This window comes from Candoia aspera, chromosome 2 (genome assembly GCF_035149785.1).
Source record: "Candoia aspera isolate rCanAsp1 chromosome 2, rCanAsp1.hap2, whole genome shotgun sequence".
Taxonomy (NCBI): domain Eukaryota; kingdom Metazoa; phylum Chordata; class Lepidosauria; order Squamata; family Boidae; genus Candoia; species Candoia aspera.
In genome coordinates this window covers 90,960,193-90,979,516 of record NC_086154.1, presented here as the reverse complement: position 1 = coordinate 90,979,516, position 19,324 = coordinate 90,960,193, and the positions used below count along the sequence as shown (strand labels likewise).

Here is a 19,324-nt window from a genome sequence, read left to right as displayed (position 1 = left end):
TAGACAGACAGACTTTTAAAAATTAATAACATCAAGAATGGATTATTGTAATGTGCTTTATGCAGAGTTGCTTTTCCATTGTTCTGGAAGCTACAAAGAAGGCAGAATGCAGCAGTTGCTGGCAGAGCTGCCATGCCATGCAGATATTAAACCTATTCTGAAAGATCTCCACTAACTGGGGAATTTAGGATCAGGCTACCTTAAAGAATGTCTCTACTTCTCTTTATGCCCCACTTACAGACTGACAGCTGAAGGAAGGTCTTCCCAGTATGTTATATATAGGATGACCTCATCTCTGTGGTATACCAGATTCCAACACTGATTCATTTTACTAGAATTTAAAAACCGTTTTTTAAGTTGATATTTCCCACATTTTTACTCTCTCAAATATTTGGATTTTTAAAAAGTTCTTCGATCTTTAATTTTTAATTGGATTTGTAAAGAGCTTAAGGTTCCTTGTGTATAAAAATATTTTCAATAATGAAATAACATTACAGGCAGTCCATAATGAACCACAATTGGGACTGGCAACTTGGTTGTTAAGCAAAGGGGTTGCTAAGTGAAACTGTGACTATGCTTACGATCTTACTTCTTTTGCTTTACAGAGCTGTGACGGTCGTAAATGCAAGCATTGGGTGTAAAGTTATCTTTTCATCACCATGGTCACTAAACGAGGCAGTCACTAAAAGAGAACTACCTGTACCTCTTCCCATCACAAGTCAGGTATCACTGTTTTGTATTCTTCCTTTGAGGCATAATCAAGAGTTTAATCTTATACAAGGAATTGGACCAACTGGACAAGTTTCATCTGATTAGACTGATCCAGAGAAAAACCTCCTATTTCGGCAGAAGACTGTAACACCCACTGTTGATACTCATTTCTTTTTCTATTCAGTACTCATTTAGGCCTACATTTATTTAAATGGTGAGTGTTCTGAACATGTGGAACATTCAAGACAATTTTTTCCAAGCTCAAACAAGCTCCTGATTATGTAGCAAGGAACTGCTATAGGAAGAGGATGAAAATTTATGAAAAGTTTCTTAATTAAGGTCAGCAGTTTGTTGATTTCCAAATGGTTCTAATAAGAACCAGAACCACCATTGTGGCTGCCAGGAGAATATGAGGACACTTAAATTCCCACCCATCCATCCAGATGCATTCTCATGTTAATATTTTCCCATTAGCTTTTCAAATCCCACTTGCACTGTTTTTATTATATTGCTGTTTCAACATATTTGCACCATTAAGCAATATTAAGAGTTCTGCTTTCAACCATTCTTCTTCAGGGCTTGGCACTGGGTGACAGTACATCTTTTGTTTCACATAATAGCTATTTCCTGAAACTTGCATGGTGGGCTATGCAAGCATCAGTCAGCATTAAAAGTATTCTTCAAGTATATTTAGACTTCTTTCAGAACTGAGTCAATAGGTTAGAAAGCAAAGGTTTAAATGTGAGTTGCCCCCTCCATACCAAACTGCAGTAAACAGCTTGATAAAAATACTTTATCATGATTATATATAGCTTTCTTTGTTTTTCATAGAAAATTTTCTAGGACATTGATGTTACTATAAGGGAGCTTTAGAAAGTTACAACCCTGAGCTGACAAAAAAAAAGAGTATTGTGGTAGTCTCAAATGAAAGGCCCTTATGCTAGGTGTACCGACTGGAGCTGTTAGCATCAATATGACTTGCAAATCATGCAATAACATCTCCAACAAAATAAATTAGGAAAGAATTATGGTTTTAGCCACTGTCTGCTAGCTGTTTGGTAGAGTTTTTTTTAATGCTTCCCACTCCATTGATGGCATCTCATTGGGCAGCAAGGGGGGAAAGCATAAACTGTCTCATTTCACAACTCTGCAACAAATTGAAACTCAAACACCCCATATAGTGGTTCTAAAGAAAAAGGCCCCACGTTAATTGTGACTCCCTGTTACCTGTTGATCCTACCTTTTGTTTTAGAGTACAAAGCAGCTCTGCCCAATTTTATTCTGCTGGCAAACCCCAACAGTGCAAGGATGAGTAGAGTTTTAACTTAGTCTCCAACATACTAATCCTTATGGTAAATTATTTATATATAATATTTATTTATATTTATCATTTACATTTCTAAGTGTGCCCATTTGTCAACAATTCAATAACAATCAAAAAACAACCACACCTTGCCATCTCTAGTAAAAGACTGTCATGTGCAGGGAAGAGAAACTCCGTCTAAAATATAAATATAACAAACACTTTTGACAGCAGATGCACACCCTGTCCTAACTTAGAGCCTGGGGGAAAAGCCAGGATTTCAAGGTTCTCCTGAAGGACAACAGGGTCAGTGCCAGTGGGACCTCAAGAAGAATGCCGTTTCAGAAGGTAGGTACTGCAATACGGAAGGTACACTGCCTGGGTCCATCAGATGGCGGTGATTTTCCTGTTATTTTAGATTATTTAAACATATTAGGTTATTTAACGGTAAGTGACCAAAATAAAATCATTTCGTTTTATTCCAGTGTTCTATCAAATCCTAGAAAGATTTCCTAATGGCAAGCAAGCAGGTTGAGGCACTCCCAAGATAGCAGAAGCATTTTGAAGACTGGTGTAACTCCAGCAGAAGTTACCATGGAAAAGAATTGCATAATATTTTATTTTGCATTAACCGAAGTCCACAAAAAGAAAGAGAAATATAATCCAAACATCTCTTCACTGAACCTGTCTGCCAGCTTGGCTATTGAAACTACCAAAAGTGAAAATGCTGGAAACTACTGTGGTAGATTATTATAGGCAGAAGAAAGGTTTTTCAAAGTTTTAGTTGCTAAAATGAAAAAGAAAACCCACAATTATCTGCCCAATCTTAGGTTTTCCTCCTACTTGGAAGCCATCTCATGCCCACAGAGGAAGTAACCCTTGGCATCAATTGTGTCAATATTTCTAGCTCTAACCAGATTTTCGTCTAAACCAATTATTTGTCCTCTAAGTTAAGCAACAGCCAGATAATTGATACCATTCTCTGTAAAGACTTAATAGCAGACTGGTTGAGGTTATCCATGTTTAGCTTGAGTTGTGCATCTGCAATAATTTACCTCCAGCAAGTCTGAATGCTGTTTTCATGTATTTTCAGAATAACCTCAATAAGTTGTTTGTAGGTCCTGTGGTAGGGAAAAAAGACAGCATTCATACATGATATTCAGCAAGTTCAGATTTGCAGAAGTAATACCTACATCAAAGGTACAAAAAACAGATTTTGTACGTCTGATATAGACTTCTGCCACCTTTCATGGCTTTGGTCAATCAAAACTTTCAGGTAATGTTCTTTAGTAAGATAAAGAAGTTGTAGACTAAGTTGTCAGCCTTAAGTCATATCTGCACTAAATTCAGTATTCCCTGCTAATAGTAGCAGTCAGTATCAATTTAAGCATATTTTAGCCAGTATGTCACAAGCTGACCCAAATCCCAATTTTGTCCCAAGAACGTTCATGCTATTTTTTGCAACCTAGGAACTATAATCTAATGACTATAATGCTAGCCATCATACTGTTGCCATTATTCCACCATCCTGAAGGTACATGCAGTCCTTTGACACACTTTGGATACCTGATCATATGCAATAAATAAATAATAAATAATAACAACAATAACCGTAACAGTAACAGTAACAGTAACAATAATAATAGGAGATTGTCATGTTATCCTTTTTATGGAGGGATATGCATATAATCGAAATTATTCAACCCCCATTGCAAATCAGGTTAATTGTCAAAATGTACAGACTTTCACCTGTTTGCAATGAACAAATCAAACAAAAGCAATTGAAACAGCTCAACACAACGAATGCTTCAAGTGGTATCCCCAAAGTCAACTGAAAATGCAACTTATCATGACTTCTCCAGTCTCAAAACTATTCAACCCCTTCATGGCAAGCATCTTCAGTACTTAGTAGAGCACCCTTTTGCTGTTATCACCTGCTGCAAATGAGATTCATAGCCAGACATCAGCTTCTGGCAGTGTTCCTGAGGAATCTTAGCCCATTCCTCATGAGCAATGGCCTCCAGTTCAGTAATATTCTTGGGTGTGCGTGCTGCAACCGCCTTCTTCAAATCCCACCAGAGATTTTCTATGGGGTTCATGTCAGGTGACTGTGATAGCCACTGTAGAGTCTTCCAGGACTTCTTCTGCATCCAAGCCTTAGTGGAATTTGAGGTATGCTTGGGACCATTGTCCTGTTGGAAGATCCAATGATGCCCAAGCTTCAGCTTCCTTAGAGACAGCATGACGTTTTCTCCTAGGATTTCCTGATACTTCAATGAATCCATCTTGCTGTCCACACGCTGCAGGTTTCCGATGCCAGAGGATGCAAAGCAGCCCCAGAGCATCACCGAGCCACCACCATGCTTAACTGTAGGCAGAGTGTTCTCTTCAGCGTATGCTTCATTCTTCTTCCTCCAGACATACCGCTGATCCATCAGGCCAAAAAGTTCCAGTTTCATTTCATTGCTCCACAGAACAGAATCCCAAAACTTCTGTGAATTATGTATATGATTTTGAGCATATTGGAACGGACTTTTCTTGTGCTTTTGGGTCAGTAGTGGTGTACGTCTTGGGAGTTCTGACATGGAAACCTTCTCTGTTTAGTATGAGCCTTACTGTGCTCACTGAAACCTCAGTGCCTGTTGCCACCAAGTCTTGCTGCAGGTCTTTTGCAGTCACTTGAGGGTTTCTCACCACCTGCCTTCTCAAAAATCTGATTGCAGCCATTGACAGCTTCCTTTTTCTGACCCACCCAGGTAGTGTAACCACTGTTCCTTAACTTTGAACTTGCGAACTATGCTTCCAACGGTGTCTCTAGGAACATTCAGTGCCTTCGCTATCTTTCTGTATCCTGTTCCTTGTTTGTGAAGGGTGATGATCTCTTCTCTTACCTTTTTGGACCATTCTTTTGACTTAGCCATACTGTATTTCTAACATGCAGTCAAACGTGACACTCAACAAACCCCCAGCCACTTCAGGTATTTCATGTGTTCCAGCTCAAGCACACCTGGTGCAACTAATGAAGCCCTTGATTAGTTGCATCAGGTGTGCTTGGGACAACACCTGTTTTGCATATTGTATGTGTGCTGTTGTGACGGATTCTATTCAGGGGGTTGAATAATTCTGAGACTGGAGAAGTCATGATAAGTTGCATTTTCAGTTGACTTTGGGGACACCACTTGAAGCATTTGTTGGGTTGAGCTACTTCAATTGCTTTTGTTTGATTTGTTCATTGCAAACAGCTGAAAGTCTGTACATTTTGACAATCAACCTGATTTGCAATGGGGGTTGAATAATTTCGATTACAACTGTAAATAAACCAACTGACACCTTCTGTTTTGCTCCCAAAAATAAAGAATCACAGCTTCCTTTTTAACAATTTAAGAAGAGACAAACAGCATCAAAATCCTACTTATGCCAATATTCTGTTCCTGCTATAGCCAATCAGTAAATCAGTAAAAATAAATAAATAAATGAGTGAGTGCCAAAGCACCCTCTCACTCCTATGTATGAGCAACTGAAAGTCAGGAGTGTACTTCCTGCAATACTGGAGTTAATATGAGTAAAAACTACTGGCCTTTCTCTCCCTGTCTTTCAACAATACTTCTTACACTACATTCCGCAGTTTAATTCTGCACTGTACAAAGAAGCATTTTCTTTGGTTTGTTATGAACCTTCTACTATTCAGCTTCACAGGATGACCCCAGATTCTAATATTAAAGAAATAGGAATGATTCCCTCTCTCCTTTCCAGAAACAACTTACAATAGATGTAGTGGATATTCAGATAAGTACCAATTTCAGCTCATCTTGCAGCACAGAGAAGACAGACTGAGATACCTGATACTGTTGGAATAATCTCTGGAAAACAATAACTGATTACTGCTTTCCTGAGTTCAAACTGCTCATTACTAGTAGCCTAGAATGTTGGATTGGGCCTTGGTTAAAAAGGTTAGAATAGGAATGTTGGATCAAAAGTAATTTGGCTGAAGGTACCAGACCCTTGAAATGGTACAGCTAGTAAGCAATCCATATTGTATATTGGGACTGAAGCCATTTCTTCAGCCTGCTGCCCACATCATATACCTATTTAAGTTTACACTCAGTGCCTCTTCCCATCTTTGCTTGCAGGAAAAGGATGAAAAACATGACTCTCTGCAATATTAACAAATGCCTGTGCAAGGTTTCTGATTGTACAGAAGATTGCAATTCCCTTCAATTAAACATGGTTATAATCTCTCTTCAGTCTTGCCTCATCAATACTGGAGAGATCAGAGGTAATAAAGTCAGGACACATGTCCCATACCTCAATCAAACCTTTATTACAGTCATAGGCCAGCATACGTGTCCCATAACTTCTCTATGCTTTTTATTTCATAATGTCTAAGAAGGACTCCAGTCATGGAGTTTATTTGTTGCCCTCAAGCCAGCCACAGGCCAAATTTGGACACCTATATCTCAATGTATTAAGCTAAAATATGCTTTAATCTTGTGCCTGCCCATTCTAGTATCTTCTGGAGTCTAAGAAGTGGGATTTGGAAAACCTTTTGGGTCAGAAAAAGAGAAAAGAAAAAGCTCATTACCTTTTTCTTAGGAAAGTGTTCATTAAATTGGAGAGGATTTGTGCTACCAAATGACCTCATCAAAGGGTTGTCTTTGTGGAAAATGGGAAAGCCTTTGTGAAAATGTGTGCCAGTCCAGAACAGTACAACTGATAGTTTTCTTAGGCAAGGATGCCTGTGGTTTTAACCAATACAGGCAACTCTGTGTCACAGTTCTGATATGATAGCAAACTTTTCCAGTTTGAAAGTAAAAGGAAATTTTGATTAATTAACCCTTCATTTGTGTTACACCAAGACTGCAAGAAGGAAGGACAACAACAGAAGGATGGGCACACTGGCACCAGGCCTTGGTGTATCTTGGTTTAATAAAACATAGATACATCTGAAGTGACTCTATCTTGCAGACTGACACAATTGTTGGTGAATAACACTAGGGGAGGTTGAGAACCATGTGTGCTGCCTTCAGCTCCTTAGAGAAATGGTGGATTATAATGGTAAATAATAATCATAAATGTACCATGTACAGCCTGTTGAATTCATTGAATTTTAATGATGGAGAACAACAAAAGCCCATATAAACCCTTAAGCATCTGCAGATCTGTTCCACTACTGCAGAAAACACTCTTAAGTATATTAGAATGCCATATCTATAGAACTGATTACATCCATATGTATTTTCCATGTTTTAAAATTGTCACCAAGCCAAAGATGACTGTATTCTTGCTTAACTGTCAAAATGAAAACCAGGAGTTTCCTTACAATTTTTAATAACAACACTAGGCATTTTTAGAAGGATAACAGCTTATACAAAACCAAAAACTTCTATCAAACCTCAATTAAAAAGCTGTTAGAAAGCAAGAGTGTCAGTAACAGAGATGATCCACAAATGATTAACATCCACCTCCATCTGTAGCAATACTTAATTTTTAATTTGCCTAATAATAAAACATGACATTGTCACATTTTCAAATAAGTAGATAAAAATTCTCCCAATTTACCACAGTGTAAATACTTCAATTACTAGATGACCAAGTTGCTCTCTATAATGAGACTATTCATAGAAGATTTTAGCAATCAAACAGTTTGAACAGTAGATAAAGGAAGACCACAGACTGTTCAAGCACACCATGTTTTTATCATTGTGGTGACTGCTTTTTGAATCATGGGAAAAATCAATCAACTTCAGCTTATTTTAACTGACAATGCTAGGAATAATCAATAGAGTGGAGAAAAAGCGATACCTAGCTAACTTACAACCATTTCTGGTTCCATCCGCCACTGTGTGGGTATGGGGTTCCAAGGACACCCAGAAGAAGCTTCTCTTGACTCAAGAAGCTTCTCCCTACTAGTTACCCAAACTTCCTGTCACATGACTATCAAAACCTCAAGGAAGACCTATTGTTATGGAGATTGCTGGTGAAGAGGAGGGGGGCCCTCTCCATGGGGAAAAGTGCATGCACAGTACTAAATGTCTTCTGGTCCTCTTGATTGGAAACCGAAGAGATTCAGTACTGCGCATGCGCTTTTCCCAAGGAGAGGGCCCCCCTCCTCTTCACCAGCAATCTCCATAACACCTATAGCACAAACAAATCAATAACAAAATCTCCAGCCACGTCTATTCTGGGCACTTTCTCTTAAATAGTCCATGTGCACTACTCTCACAAAGACAAGCTATTCATATAGGTCAACTGAGACCAGAAAGCTTTATATGCAGTTGTGCCAAATATTCTTCTGCATTTCTTATCATTCTCCTTGAATTTGATGAAAAAGAAACTGCTACTTAATTCATTTTTAAAGGAGAAGGAATTTCTTGTGAAATTCTCATAGTTAGGGTGTAGAATTGGTACCTTTACAATAAACACAAGATGAGGAAGGACGAGCAGAAAATGCACTTTCACTTCTCTATAATTTCTTCAGCAATCTTCTTGACTTCCCATACTTCCTTTAAATCCCAAGGAAAAACATGATGACTTCAGTCATTCATTCATGAGAAAATTCTTCCCATGTGATTTCTTCAGTCCAGAAGCAAAGGCAGCCAAGCAGGCTTCAGAATGATAAAAAGGCATTCAGTGCAGAGGTCTGGCGGAGCAGGGGGAGGTCGTATTATCAACAGACTCTTCCAAGTCACAACAGCAGGATAAGCTCTGAATTTCACCTGGAGAAATCCAAAATGAATTTGAAAAACACTCCAGGAATGAGGTAGGAGGAAAAAAATGAAGCCTCTGTCACAGGTAAAGAAAACTTTCAAGAAACTGGAAATATCCAATTACCTGAATATAATGATGGTGGTACAAAGGGCTATTCTATTTCTAACCAATGCACTCTTCTGTGTCTGGCACAACTATCTCATGGCACGAAAGTTCTCTTCACCGGACCAGTCCTCAGGGGCTAAATACAGGTATCAGTGGCATATATTTTCTACTCAGTCCACAGATCCTTTTTTCTGCACTTAGCCCCAGATCTTACAGCACATGATTTGTTTGTTCTACACAGCACAATTCATTAAATAATTCCTCATCTTCCTCTTCCCCAATACTCCTTTACAAAGTATATAAATCTATGTATAACTTCATGGATCAGCTAGCACTTCTCAGCAAATTCACACCCAACTCATCACCAAGCTTCCAATCCAGCATTTGTAACAAAATGAAACAAATCAGTCTGAAACATAACATTTTCCCAAAGAGTCAAGAGAACTTCATTCATTCGATCCAAGAATGCATTTAAGTACTTACGTAACCTTACACTCCAAACATATAAAAACTTCATAGTCAGCATGCCTGAATCCAACTGTTCAAAACTTACAGGTTCAGCATCTAAGTTAAGAGAGAGGCTCTGTAACCATGCAGCTACATGGAATATTCCTTCAGTTGTAAAATCATTACTTATTTCCATGCTCAAACCCACCCCATTTTAAAAGCAAATGTCACACATACATGCTATTACGGATGCTAGGAAATTCATGTCACAAAAGGGAAAGAAAGCTAAAATACTTTAACATCCATACATTTCAGATAGAAATGTCTCTTTATAGCATCAAAAGGAACGCTTCAGCATTTTGCAGCATTCACTAAAGCGATCGACTCCACTGTGACTATATTCAAACTACAGTGCTGTTTGAGATCACCAAAAATTCTGGACACTGGCTAAAATGATGCATTTATTCACTGCTCAGTGAAGCAAAGTGGGATAATATGTTTATGTCTGCCTTGTGACTACTCCTTTTAGGCCATCTGTTACAGTTACAGGCCACCACCATCTCAGGTTAGCCTGGTTAAGACACAAGGACTGCAGACTGCTATTTTTATTTCGGGGGAGTGGCATCTTCCGAAATGACATGGTATAGAACCCACTTTCCCATGCTGCAAATGTACTTTACACACTGCCTGCTGCCAAATATGTTTGCCTGAGTATTAAGATCACAGGATTGCCCTCCTATATCTACCACAACTTCAGTGACCTGCACCGGTCAGGCCGGCACTACAATTCCATCTGAAGACCTAAAATCACCACAGGTCAATGTTTAAGAAGCTGAGACTACAGATACACAGTACACTGGAAGGCAGTATGTTTGACAAGAATCTCTTTAATAATCTAAAAAACAATTAATGGAAATTCTACAAAAAACACATTCTTGAAGAGTCCATATCATAATAGCCATATATAGTTCACTTTGACTACCTGTTTAGGGAAACAAACATTGTTCACATTTAAGCAGAAATGTCCAGAATTCTGGCTTGTGAAAAAGCTGCATGCTGGTCCATATAGCCTCCATGTTTCTACTTCATTCTTCAAACAAATTGGGAAAGTCTTGTTTAGCATGTCATCCAAAATGGGAAGCACAATTTATCAATTTCTTTACAAGTCAGAACCATAATCATAGACATGGTCATCATCATAGTCTGTCCAGAAGCAATCCTAACTTTTCTTCTGGCAAGGAAAATCAACAGGGAACGATGTGATTCGCTTAATGACCACATGGTTCACTTAACACCCACTGTGACTCACTTAACGACTGCCACAAAAAAGTTTGTAAATTTGGGTCAGATTCACTTAATGACCGCTTTGCTTAGCAACCAAAATTTTGGTCCCAATTGTGTTCATTAAGCAAGGACTACCTGTACTGTCATTTTTACTTTTTTGGAAGAGTGCAAAAAATGAGATCACAAAGAGCAATAGCAGTGCATGTCGAAATGGCAGAAATAACAGGGGAAAACTACTTAAAACTGATGTTAAGTATGACTCCTTCCACACTTCAACAATATAGGTTGTTTCCTTGGGGAAGGGGAGGGAGAACCAATATCAACAGAACAACAGTCATGCTTCACAGTCATAAAGAAAGAGGTGACTTTATTCCCATATACTCATAATTGCTTAATTTATACATGGAAACCCTAAATGAGCTCACTTCATAGTTCTACTATAGCTACAGTCAAATACCCTAGCCTTAACCCTAAGTATGATATGGCAGATCAGTTCTTCATGTCTGCTGTCACCAAGGCTCTGAGAAACTCCAAGACTGGATCTGTGTACAGTTCTAGGAAGTAATGGTTAAGGCACCAGGCTAGAACCCAAGAGACTGTGCGTTCTAGTCCCTCCTTAGGCACAAAGCCAACTGGGGGACCTTGAGCCAGTCGCTCTCTCTCAGCCCTAAAAAGAAGGCAACTGCAAACCACTTCCAAAAAACCTTGACAAGAAAACTGCATATAATTAGGTATATATTATTATAATAATCAGAACAGCTCATGGTATAAGAGTAAAGGGCTCATTTGACTTCAAGGAACTTCGGCAGCTCCTAGCTAATGTTGTTTGGATTTGGAAGCTGAACTCGCCTGGGATTGGTTAGTACTCTGATGGAAGCATCAGGGAATACAAGGTCTGTACACTATACTAAGAAGTTGAGATACATCCTTGAAGAAGCCAATGGGAAATCACTTCCCTGAATTCACCAGAACTCGAGCTCACATAAAAGGAAGGTTTGTTTTCTATACTTCTTTATTCTTCTATTCTTTATTAACAGCACTACCTGTTTAAATTGATTTTAATAGACTGTAGGAGCAAGCAGCTCCCCATTATTACAGATGCTTTTAAAGTTGCCACACTCTGTGGGTAGGAAGTATCTAACCAATTATAGCTGTTAGCAGCACATCTTAATCCAACTAAGCAAATGAAGACCATACATGTGGCAGTAGGCAGCAGCAGAACTTGGTCATGTGCAAGATATTTGTGAACATCCTAGGGGGTGGGGTAGGGGACAGAGAGACCAGGAAGCTAAATTCTCTATCAACTGAAGCCCTGCCTGCCTGCCTGCCTGCCTGCCTGCCTGCCTGCCTGCCTGCCTGCCTGCCTTCCATTGAGAAAGAAAATATTTTTGTGAAATGCAAAGAACAGATTCTCTGTGTGTGTTCATGATAGGAATCATCATAAGGGTTTTTTTTCTTGCTTGCTTGTTGTTTTAACCATCATTTATGCCCTCTGTATTTAGTCTCCCCTAATGCTAGAGGGATGTATCATTGAGGAATTTCTGCATTGTTTATTTAGGCTTACGTGTGACATTGCAACCATCCCCATCATTCTGGACGAATCATGACCAACATTTAATGGCAAGCTTTAAGTAAGCCATGTAATGTTAGGGGCAGAACTCCTCCCTTTCTGCCAATGACTTTGCTTTATAATAATTACTAGCAGATTTCATTCCTGGGGAACCCACACCACTTACAGTACTACATGAATGGCAAGCATTTTGCATCAGTAGATTACTATAGACTTGATTGTCCTACATTTAGGGTAGAATGTGCAGGGTATAAATATGTGAGTAAATACACAAGATAAATGTTCTGTGTTTCTTCCAAGATCACGTTTATGCTGAACAATGAGCAGGAAGTTCCATCCCCAGACCAAAATCTTTGCTACTCAGTATGTCTGCCATCTTCAACTTGCCAGACCAGCCCTGCTAATGTAAGCAAAGTATCTTAGATAACAGGAATGTCAGAATGATACAGAAGGTTTTTTAAAGAGTTGGCTTCAAAGGTAGAAGAGGATTCGATTGGATTTCAGGCCACAAATTTTATCAGGTCAATACTGCAATTTAGAGCCTGGGAGTCCAACCCCACTGTTGTGAGAAATGCCACCATACCTTTCCCTGTTTTTCCCTTCCCGCATTCCTTTACCCATACCTCCTTCACCCACTGCATATTCCAAACATGTCAGAAAGCAGGTGAATGGAGCACAAAGAATAAGAGCAAGGAGGCAATAAATAAGCAAAAACTCCAACAGCTTCTTTTCATTCAACACTGAGTTATTTAAGGGTAAGCATCTGGTGTCCAGATTGCAAGGTAGCAACCTACTCACAATTTATAAAGATTTCACTTTTTATCTTGCTCATAATTTCTCTGAGGCACTTAACCAGAATACTGCTTTGCATCTTTAGATATACTGCATGCATTCACTTGTATTTCCATTTTGCAGCTTGGAAAACAGAGGTAATCATTTGCAACCACAGAATCTGTGAGTGTTTCCAACTGAAGTTGGAATACACACACACACACACACACACACATATACACAACATACTGCTAAAAAATAATGTGTGGACCTCTGGCTATTATATTACAGAATTTCAGCTAGCCCTATCTAATTAAAGAGAAAATTCTTTGATATATTGAATATTTAACTGCTAGTCCCAAGTGCAGTTTTTAAATAGGCAGCTGTGGCTACTATGTCAGTGCAAAAACTTCTCATACTGAAAGAAAAAGTAGGAAGCTGACCTACTAGTTTTCCCCATTAAGGCTTTCCACACCATTCCTAAGCTTGTTTATTGAGAAGCAAATTCCACTAAACTCAATGAGCATAACCCTTAGTGAATGAATTTGGGATTTTAAACGTCAAACAGAAAAAAAAAATAACCACTTTGCAACAAATCACCAGGAGGGCTGATTAGGAATGTATGTAGTGTCCAATCCAACTTTAAGGGCTTAGCAATCATTAACTGCATTTCAAAAGAAAAGCTTTGGGATGGAGACCTCAAGTCTCAGCTCTGATATAAGCTTTCAAGATCTCCTAGCATTTGTTCCTGCCCAGGAGAAGGGCAAGGAGGGTCCAAGCAACAAGTGCTGGGATGACACCTGCCCCTTTTCTACATGGTCACAAGGCCACACCCATGCTCAAATGGGCAGAGCTTATGGCATGATGCTACAATGCTGCTTTCATCATTCTGACAAAAGCCACAAGAACCTACAGATGCTGCTATTTTTGTGACAATACATATTCCATAAGTGGAAAAACCCAAAAGGATAAATCTCATATGTTTGCATTACAAAACCTTTTGACTACAAATAGGTATTTGTTTCATCTTTTAAAAATGATGAAACATCCTATCAAGTGATTTCAATGGCTGTGTTCACATAATACAATTAAACTTTGTAATGAATTAATTCAATGGCGGTTGCATATTATATTGAATTATGAAGTAACCAAAAAGCATATGTTTGCACAACACAGGAGCCTATAGAAGCCTAACTAAGATTTATACTAACCAAATTCATCAGGTTGGCCTAATGCATCTCCTAGTCTGTAACTGACCTGGTTAAAAAGTAGTTAACACAGTCACAGTCATTGTTCAGAAAGATTAAAGATTTAAAAAATGAAAATAAAAGATCAGCCGTAATGAATATACAGTTTATCCTACTACCAAATGACATTTGAGGATATATTTGAGAACTACTATGGTTATGATTTCCAGATTCCTTTTGAACATGCTGAAAATCTCTAGGCAAAGTGCATCTGCCTCACAACTACTTGCAATAAGAAACTGGCCTTTTGCACTGTTTATTTCAAAGTTAAGTCCCACTCAGTTACTATGACTGATTCAAATGTAAGCCTGCAAAAGATTGTAGCTTAATACAGGTTTATTTCTAAGCAAGAATGAGTTTCTTCAACCATAAGCAATAAGCTAAATTGTAGGTCTCGGCACAATCATACATAGCATTTAACTTAGTTCAGACAAGCCTAAATCTGAAATATATTTATATTTCTTGCTTCAGCTAAGGAAAAGCAGAATCATAATGATACTTGGGGGTTTTGAATGCAATTTCCAAAACACAAGCTTATATACATTAGCAGAAGGAGCAGTAAAAACCTGGCTCATATTAAGTTCTTCCAATAAAAATCCTTCCCATTTTGTTAGTAAAAGCTATGGGCCATGTAAAAATTTTCACATGATATGCTGACACAAAACATTATTGGGTTTGTTTTCACATGTCTGAAACTGGTAAAATCTTGATCGCTCTTAAGAGATTGCACACAAAGGAGTCCATGGGTGATTGAAAATCTGTGGGCATGATTTTTCGAGTGGCAATTCCTTAAGCTATTTACAATCCAAATCTATGCATTTATTTAGAAGCAACACACAGCAGAACTTACTTCCATGTATGGATCTGTTGGATTTCCTGTATAATACTGTAGCAGAACCACTGAACTCCCATTTCAATTAGTATTTCAACAGTTTTGTATACAAAATTCTATACCAAGCCTTTAGACAATTCTGTTATTTTAAACAGTCTCTCCACAGATCACCTAAAGGTCACTCCCAATTAGCAGAGAGTTTAGCAATATACAGTACAGCTACAGAATTTGCCCGAATATTAACGGTAATTCTGTGGCTTCCAATAAATCATCACCCTATAAATGCATTAAGTTTTCTCTAGCCTCTACAATCTGAGAATTTCCATTCTTTCATACAAGTGATTACCCAAAGCCATGAGTATGAAAAACAAGGCTTTTCATGCCACTGAGTTTTATTCAATCCCTAGCTTATTAATCGACTGCTAGAGTTCCCATAAGAGAACCAGTCTGATGTAGTGGTTACAGCATCATGGTAGAAACCATGAGATTGTGGGTTCTAGTCCTGCCTTAGGCACAAAACCAGCTGGGTGACCTTGAGCCAGTCCCTCTCTCTCAACCATAGGAAGGAGGCAGTGGCAAGCCACTTCCGAAAATGTTGCCAAAAAACTGCAGGGACTAGTCCAAGCAGTTACCAGGAGTCAACACTGATTCAAAGGCACCAAACAAATAAAGTGTTCCCATAGCCTTGCGAGAATTAAAAAAAAAAAAATAGGGAGAATTAAGAAAATAGATAAATTACCTATTTCTATTTAGCTTTGGATAGAAGTTTGGAATTAAAGGGAAAAGTTTGCCAAGTGCAGCTAAGTACTCAGAATGCTTCTTATTGATATTTTATAAAGTAAGGAGCAACATGAACAAATGCTTTCAGAAGATGTTTCTTCCTTAATATCTAAGAGTATTAGGAACCTTGACCTGGATGAATGCCATACTAGCAAAGGTCCAAGGTCTAAGATGAGAATAGTGCAGGGTGCTAAGCTAAAGTCTGGTCAGCTACTTTGTGGCCTGTGTGTAATTGGGTGAACCCAGCAAATCATGATTCAGATAACTATGGGTTAACATGTTGTATAAACACACCCATCCCCATTATTATTTAACCTTGAAATTTACAGTATATGAAAAATCTATTATTTTACATTCTGATTCAGATTTTTAAGTATGAACACTGAGTGGACAATCATAAGATTACTATCCACATGGAACTATAATTTTCTATTTTAGCCATCTTTTCAACAGCGTTTTGAACCTATAGAGCGATGCTCTTAACTGAAGTTTAACATTTCATACGAAAAATATCTCATACTGAAAGAAATATTTTGACTTGCATTTTAGTTATTTGGAAGCAGGGAAGGGAGCTAAGGGCCACAGTGCAATTATTATGGAATTAAACCATCTGCTAGCCTCTCTTTTCCTTAGACAACACTTGTGCATTCAGTATAAGCTTTTAAAATCTCTGCCACTCCCATGTCAATAAGACTTATTTGACTCATACTTCAGCTGCAGTTGGTCCTGTGAAACACTAGGAAAGTGGTCTCAAGTGTTCAGCTGTGTGAATTTCTAGCTGCAAAGTGAACTGAGTTCAGTATTTTAGATTATGCGATTGGAGCATGTAATGATGACTATACCTATTGCGGTAATTGACATCTCAGTCATAAGGACATTTATTGGAAGTAAATCCATGTAATTCCCAGTGGAACTTATTTAGATGGATTAGATGAGGTCAGTTACAGAATACCTTTCCTAGGACCAACCAATATTCATCACGGAAACAAGAACTTGGGCTTATCTTAATAAAGGCAGAAGCGGGTATTTTGCGGACGCTACAGATTTAGTTATAGTGGATCAGCACGGCAGTTAACCTTGAAACACAATAGAGCTGTACCAGGAATATATACAAACTTCATGTCAGTCTATTAAAACGTGTCAAAGGCACTCATCACAGTCCACAATATATCCTACTTCATTGGAAGTACGACGACTGACTTTCAGTCAGCAGAGTTTCTATACTCACATATAAAAATACGAAGGAAGGCATACTTCGTAAATTGTGCATAGCTAACATTCTACAAACTGGCCAATAAGCAAATCACGGAACTGTAAGTATTCGTATATTCATGGCGTAAGTCCTTTTTGTAAACAGAAGTATATATCCTCCTTTTTAAAAACTTTTGGCACATTTTTTTTAAAAATGTATACCTCTATACACTTCAGGAAATCAGACAAAGCTTTTGAGACTCTATGCCACAATGGCTCTGTTAAGCCTTTATGGTGCCAAGCATCTCTTCTGTTTACAGAAACTTATAGTCCTAGATGAAACCAGTCATTTTGATTTCTGATAATATTAACTCATTAAATTACAAAGGAAAACGGATCCCAGATTAGATATAAAGGGAGGAGAGCATTTCCTTATTTTCTGGTTTTCTGATGTGCTACTCAGCCACAGGAAGGGTGAAGGACCAACTTCCTAGCACAACCCATTAACCACGACCAGTAACTTACTGAACCTTCCTCTCCTGAAATCCACAGGAGCTATTGTTAGGTATGTGTGCATGGATAAACACACACACACAAACACAGAGTAATCCAGGGCTCATGGAAAGCCAGCTGTGGAGACCAGAAAGGCTGAGCTAGTCCCACGGGGTTCTTGTTAATCATACAAGCTAGCAGAAAGCAGCACTGACTTGAAGTATCCTTTCACAATTGCCTTGGCACGCTTGTCTAGCTGCCCCTGAAAATGTGTGGTCTTCCCCAGCTGCAGTTCCCTGGATGTGCCTTAAGAGGTTGTGGAGTGTTGATGGGGAAATACAAATAAACTAGCACAGGGTCCTAGTGAGACATTCCAGGGAGCATCATGTGGAAAAATGCCAAGCATACTTGTTGCATGTGCTTCACTGCCCCAGCTCTTTTCTTCCCGTTAACATTTACCCACAATGGCTAAGCGATTAAAACAAAAACGCACAGATATAAACACAACAAAGGCAAGGCACTCTCTTCCTTGCCAGGAAGCTGATGAGCAGCCCTAAATCTTCTACAGTTCACCATCCCAGGATATACTTCAGGGCCATTATGCTGGCTCGATCCGGGAAAACACGGGATCAAGCGTAGAACAACCCCAAATCTCTGCTTGCTTCAGTTTTATCAGCGGTGTCAAACGCCCACAGGGGAAAGTCTTTTCAGGCAACCTGCCGGCGCTTTACACGCCGCTTCCTGCTCTTCCTCCTCCCCACCTCCGACCGGTACTCACAGTCTCTCCGCATTCCTGGGAATGCCTCGGGGCACCGTTTTAAGTCCCAATCCGTGGCAATCCACATTGGATCCAGCGCAGGTACATTTGCTGGGACACGCTTCCGCACTGGGCAGCCAAAGCGCGACGCTCCATAGACCCCAAAGCCACCAGAGGCGCCCCGGACTCTCGCTCTCTGCGCCCAGCATGATCGTTGCCTCTTCGGACAGAAATGGGGAGAACCGAATTAAAAAAGAAAAATAACTCGAATCCGATCCGGAACCGGCGCGGGAGCCCCACAGCAAGCTCAGCACCGCCGGGGGAAAGGGGATGCTGCGGAAGACATCTCTTTCAAACTCCCGGACGGGTCTCCGCTTTGCGCCCACAGCCTAGGCGAAGCACACTCAGGAGGAGCGGCACAAGCCGTCCCTGTCCCCTCTTCGCAACCGAAGGCACAACCTGCCCCGCTCTGGTCTGTTCCGTCTTCCTTTGCTAGTCCAGGTAATCGGCCGGTGGGAAAAGGCGGGGGAGCTCAACAGCCCGGGCGCTCCTTCGACCGGCCAAGCCCGCCGTGCACAGCTCAGCCTGGCCCCCGGAACCAACGGCGGCCGCAGCAGGATCCAGATCCCAAGAACGGAGCCTGCAGAGCTGCACAAGACCCCGGGGCGCTCGCAACCGGCCGCCTCTCCATGGACTGGGCACGGCCAAACAGGCGGACCCCGAAGACGCAGGAGCCGCCCCCTCCCCTCCCCAAAATAATACCTTCCGCGCTGATTGGCGGCCGCGCTGCTGACGTCACCCAACTTCGGAACTTTGGCAGGGAAGGTAGGGCAAAAGTTTTGAGAGCGGCGGTGGCTTTCGAGGGGAGTGGTGATGCTCGAGGCGGAGGTGGTAGGCTTCTCCGCGAGGTGGCTGAGTTTCACCGAGGCATCGGCGGGGCTGCCTGATCGGGCTCGAGCAAGAGAGAAGCTAGTGGAACCTGAACAACTAACAAATCGGTTATAACATACCCCTAGCAGTTAAAAAGTGCTCTTGAGTACGCACAAAGTACCTTTCCCTTCCCACTGCACGAGGCAACTGCGATCACCAATCACACAGCTATCCTGGCCGATGTCACCTCGATCAC

General features: G+C 40.0%; 1 protein-coding gene across 1 annotated transcript in view; it reads right to left on the bottom strand.

The window, feature by feature from the left end:
• SLIT3 (slit guidance ligand 3) overlaps positions 1-18,881 on the bottom strand; it is a 561,750-nt gene extending 542,869 nt beyond the window's left edge. Inside the window, exon 1 of the mRNA XM_063292455.1 lies at positions 18,220-18,881. Coding sequence (XP_063148525.1) covers positions 18,220-18,407 — 188 coding nt within the window. The 5' untranslated portion in view covers positions 18,408-18,881. The remainder of the gene's footprint in view (positions 1-18,219) is intronic.
• Between the last annotated feature and the right edge of the window lie 443 nt (positions 18,882-19,324).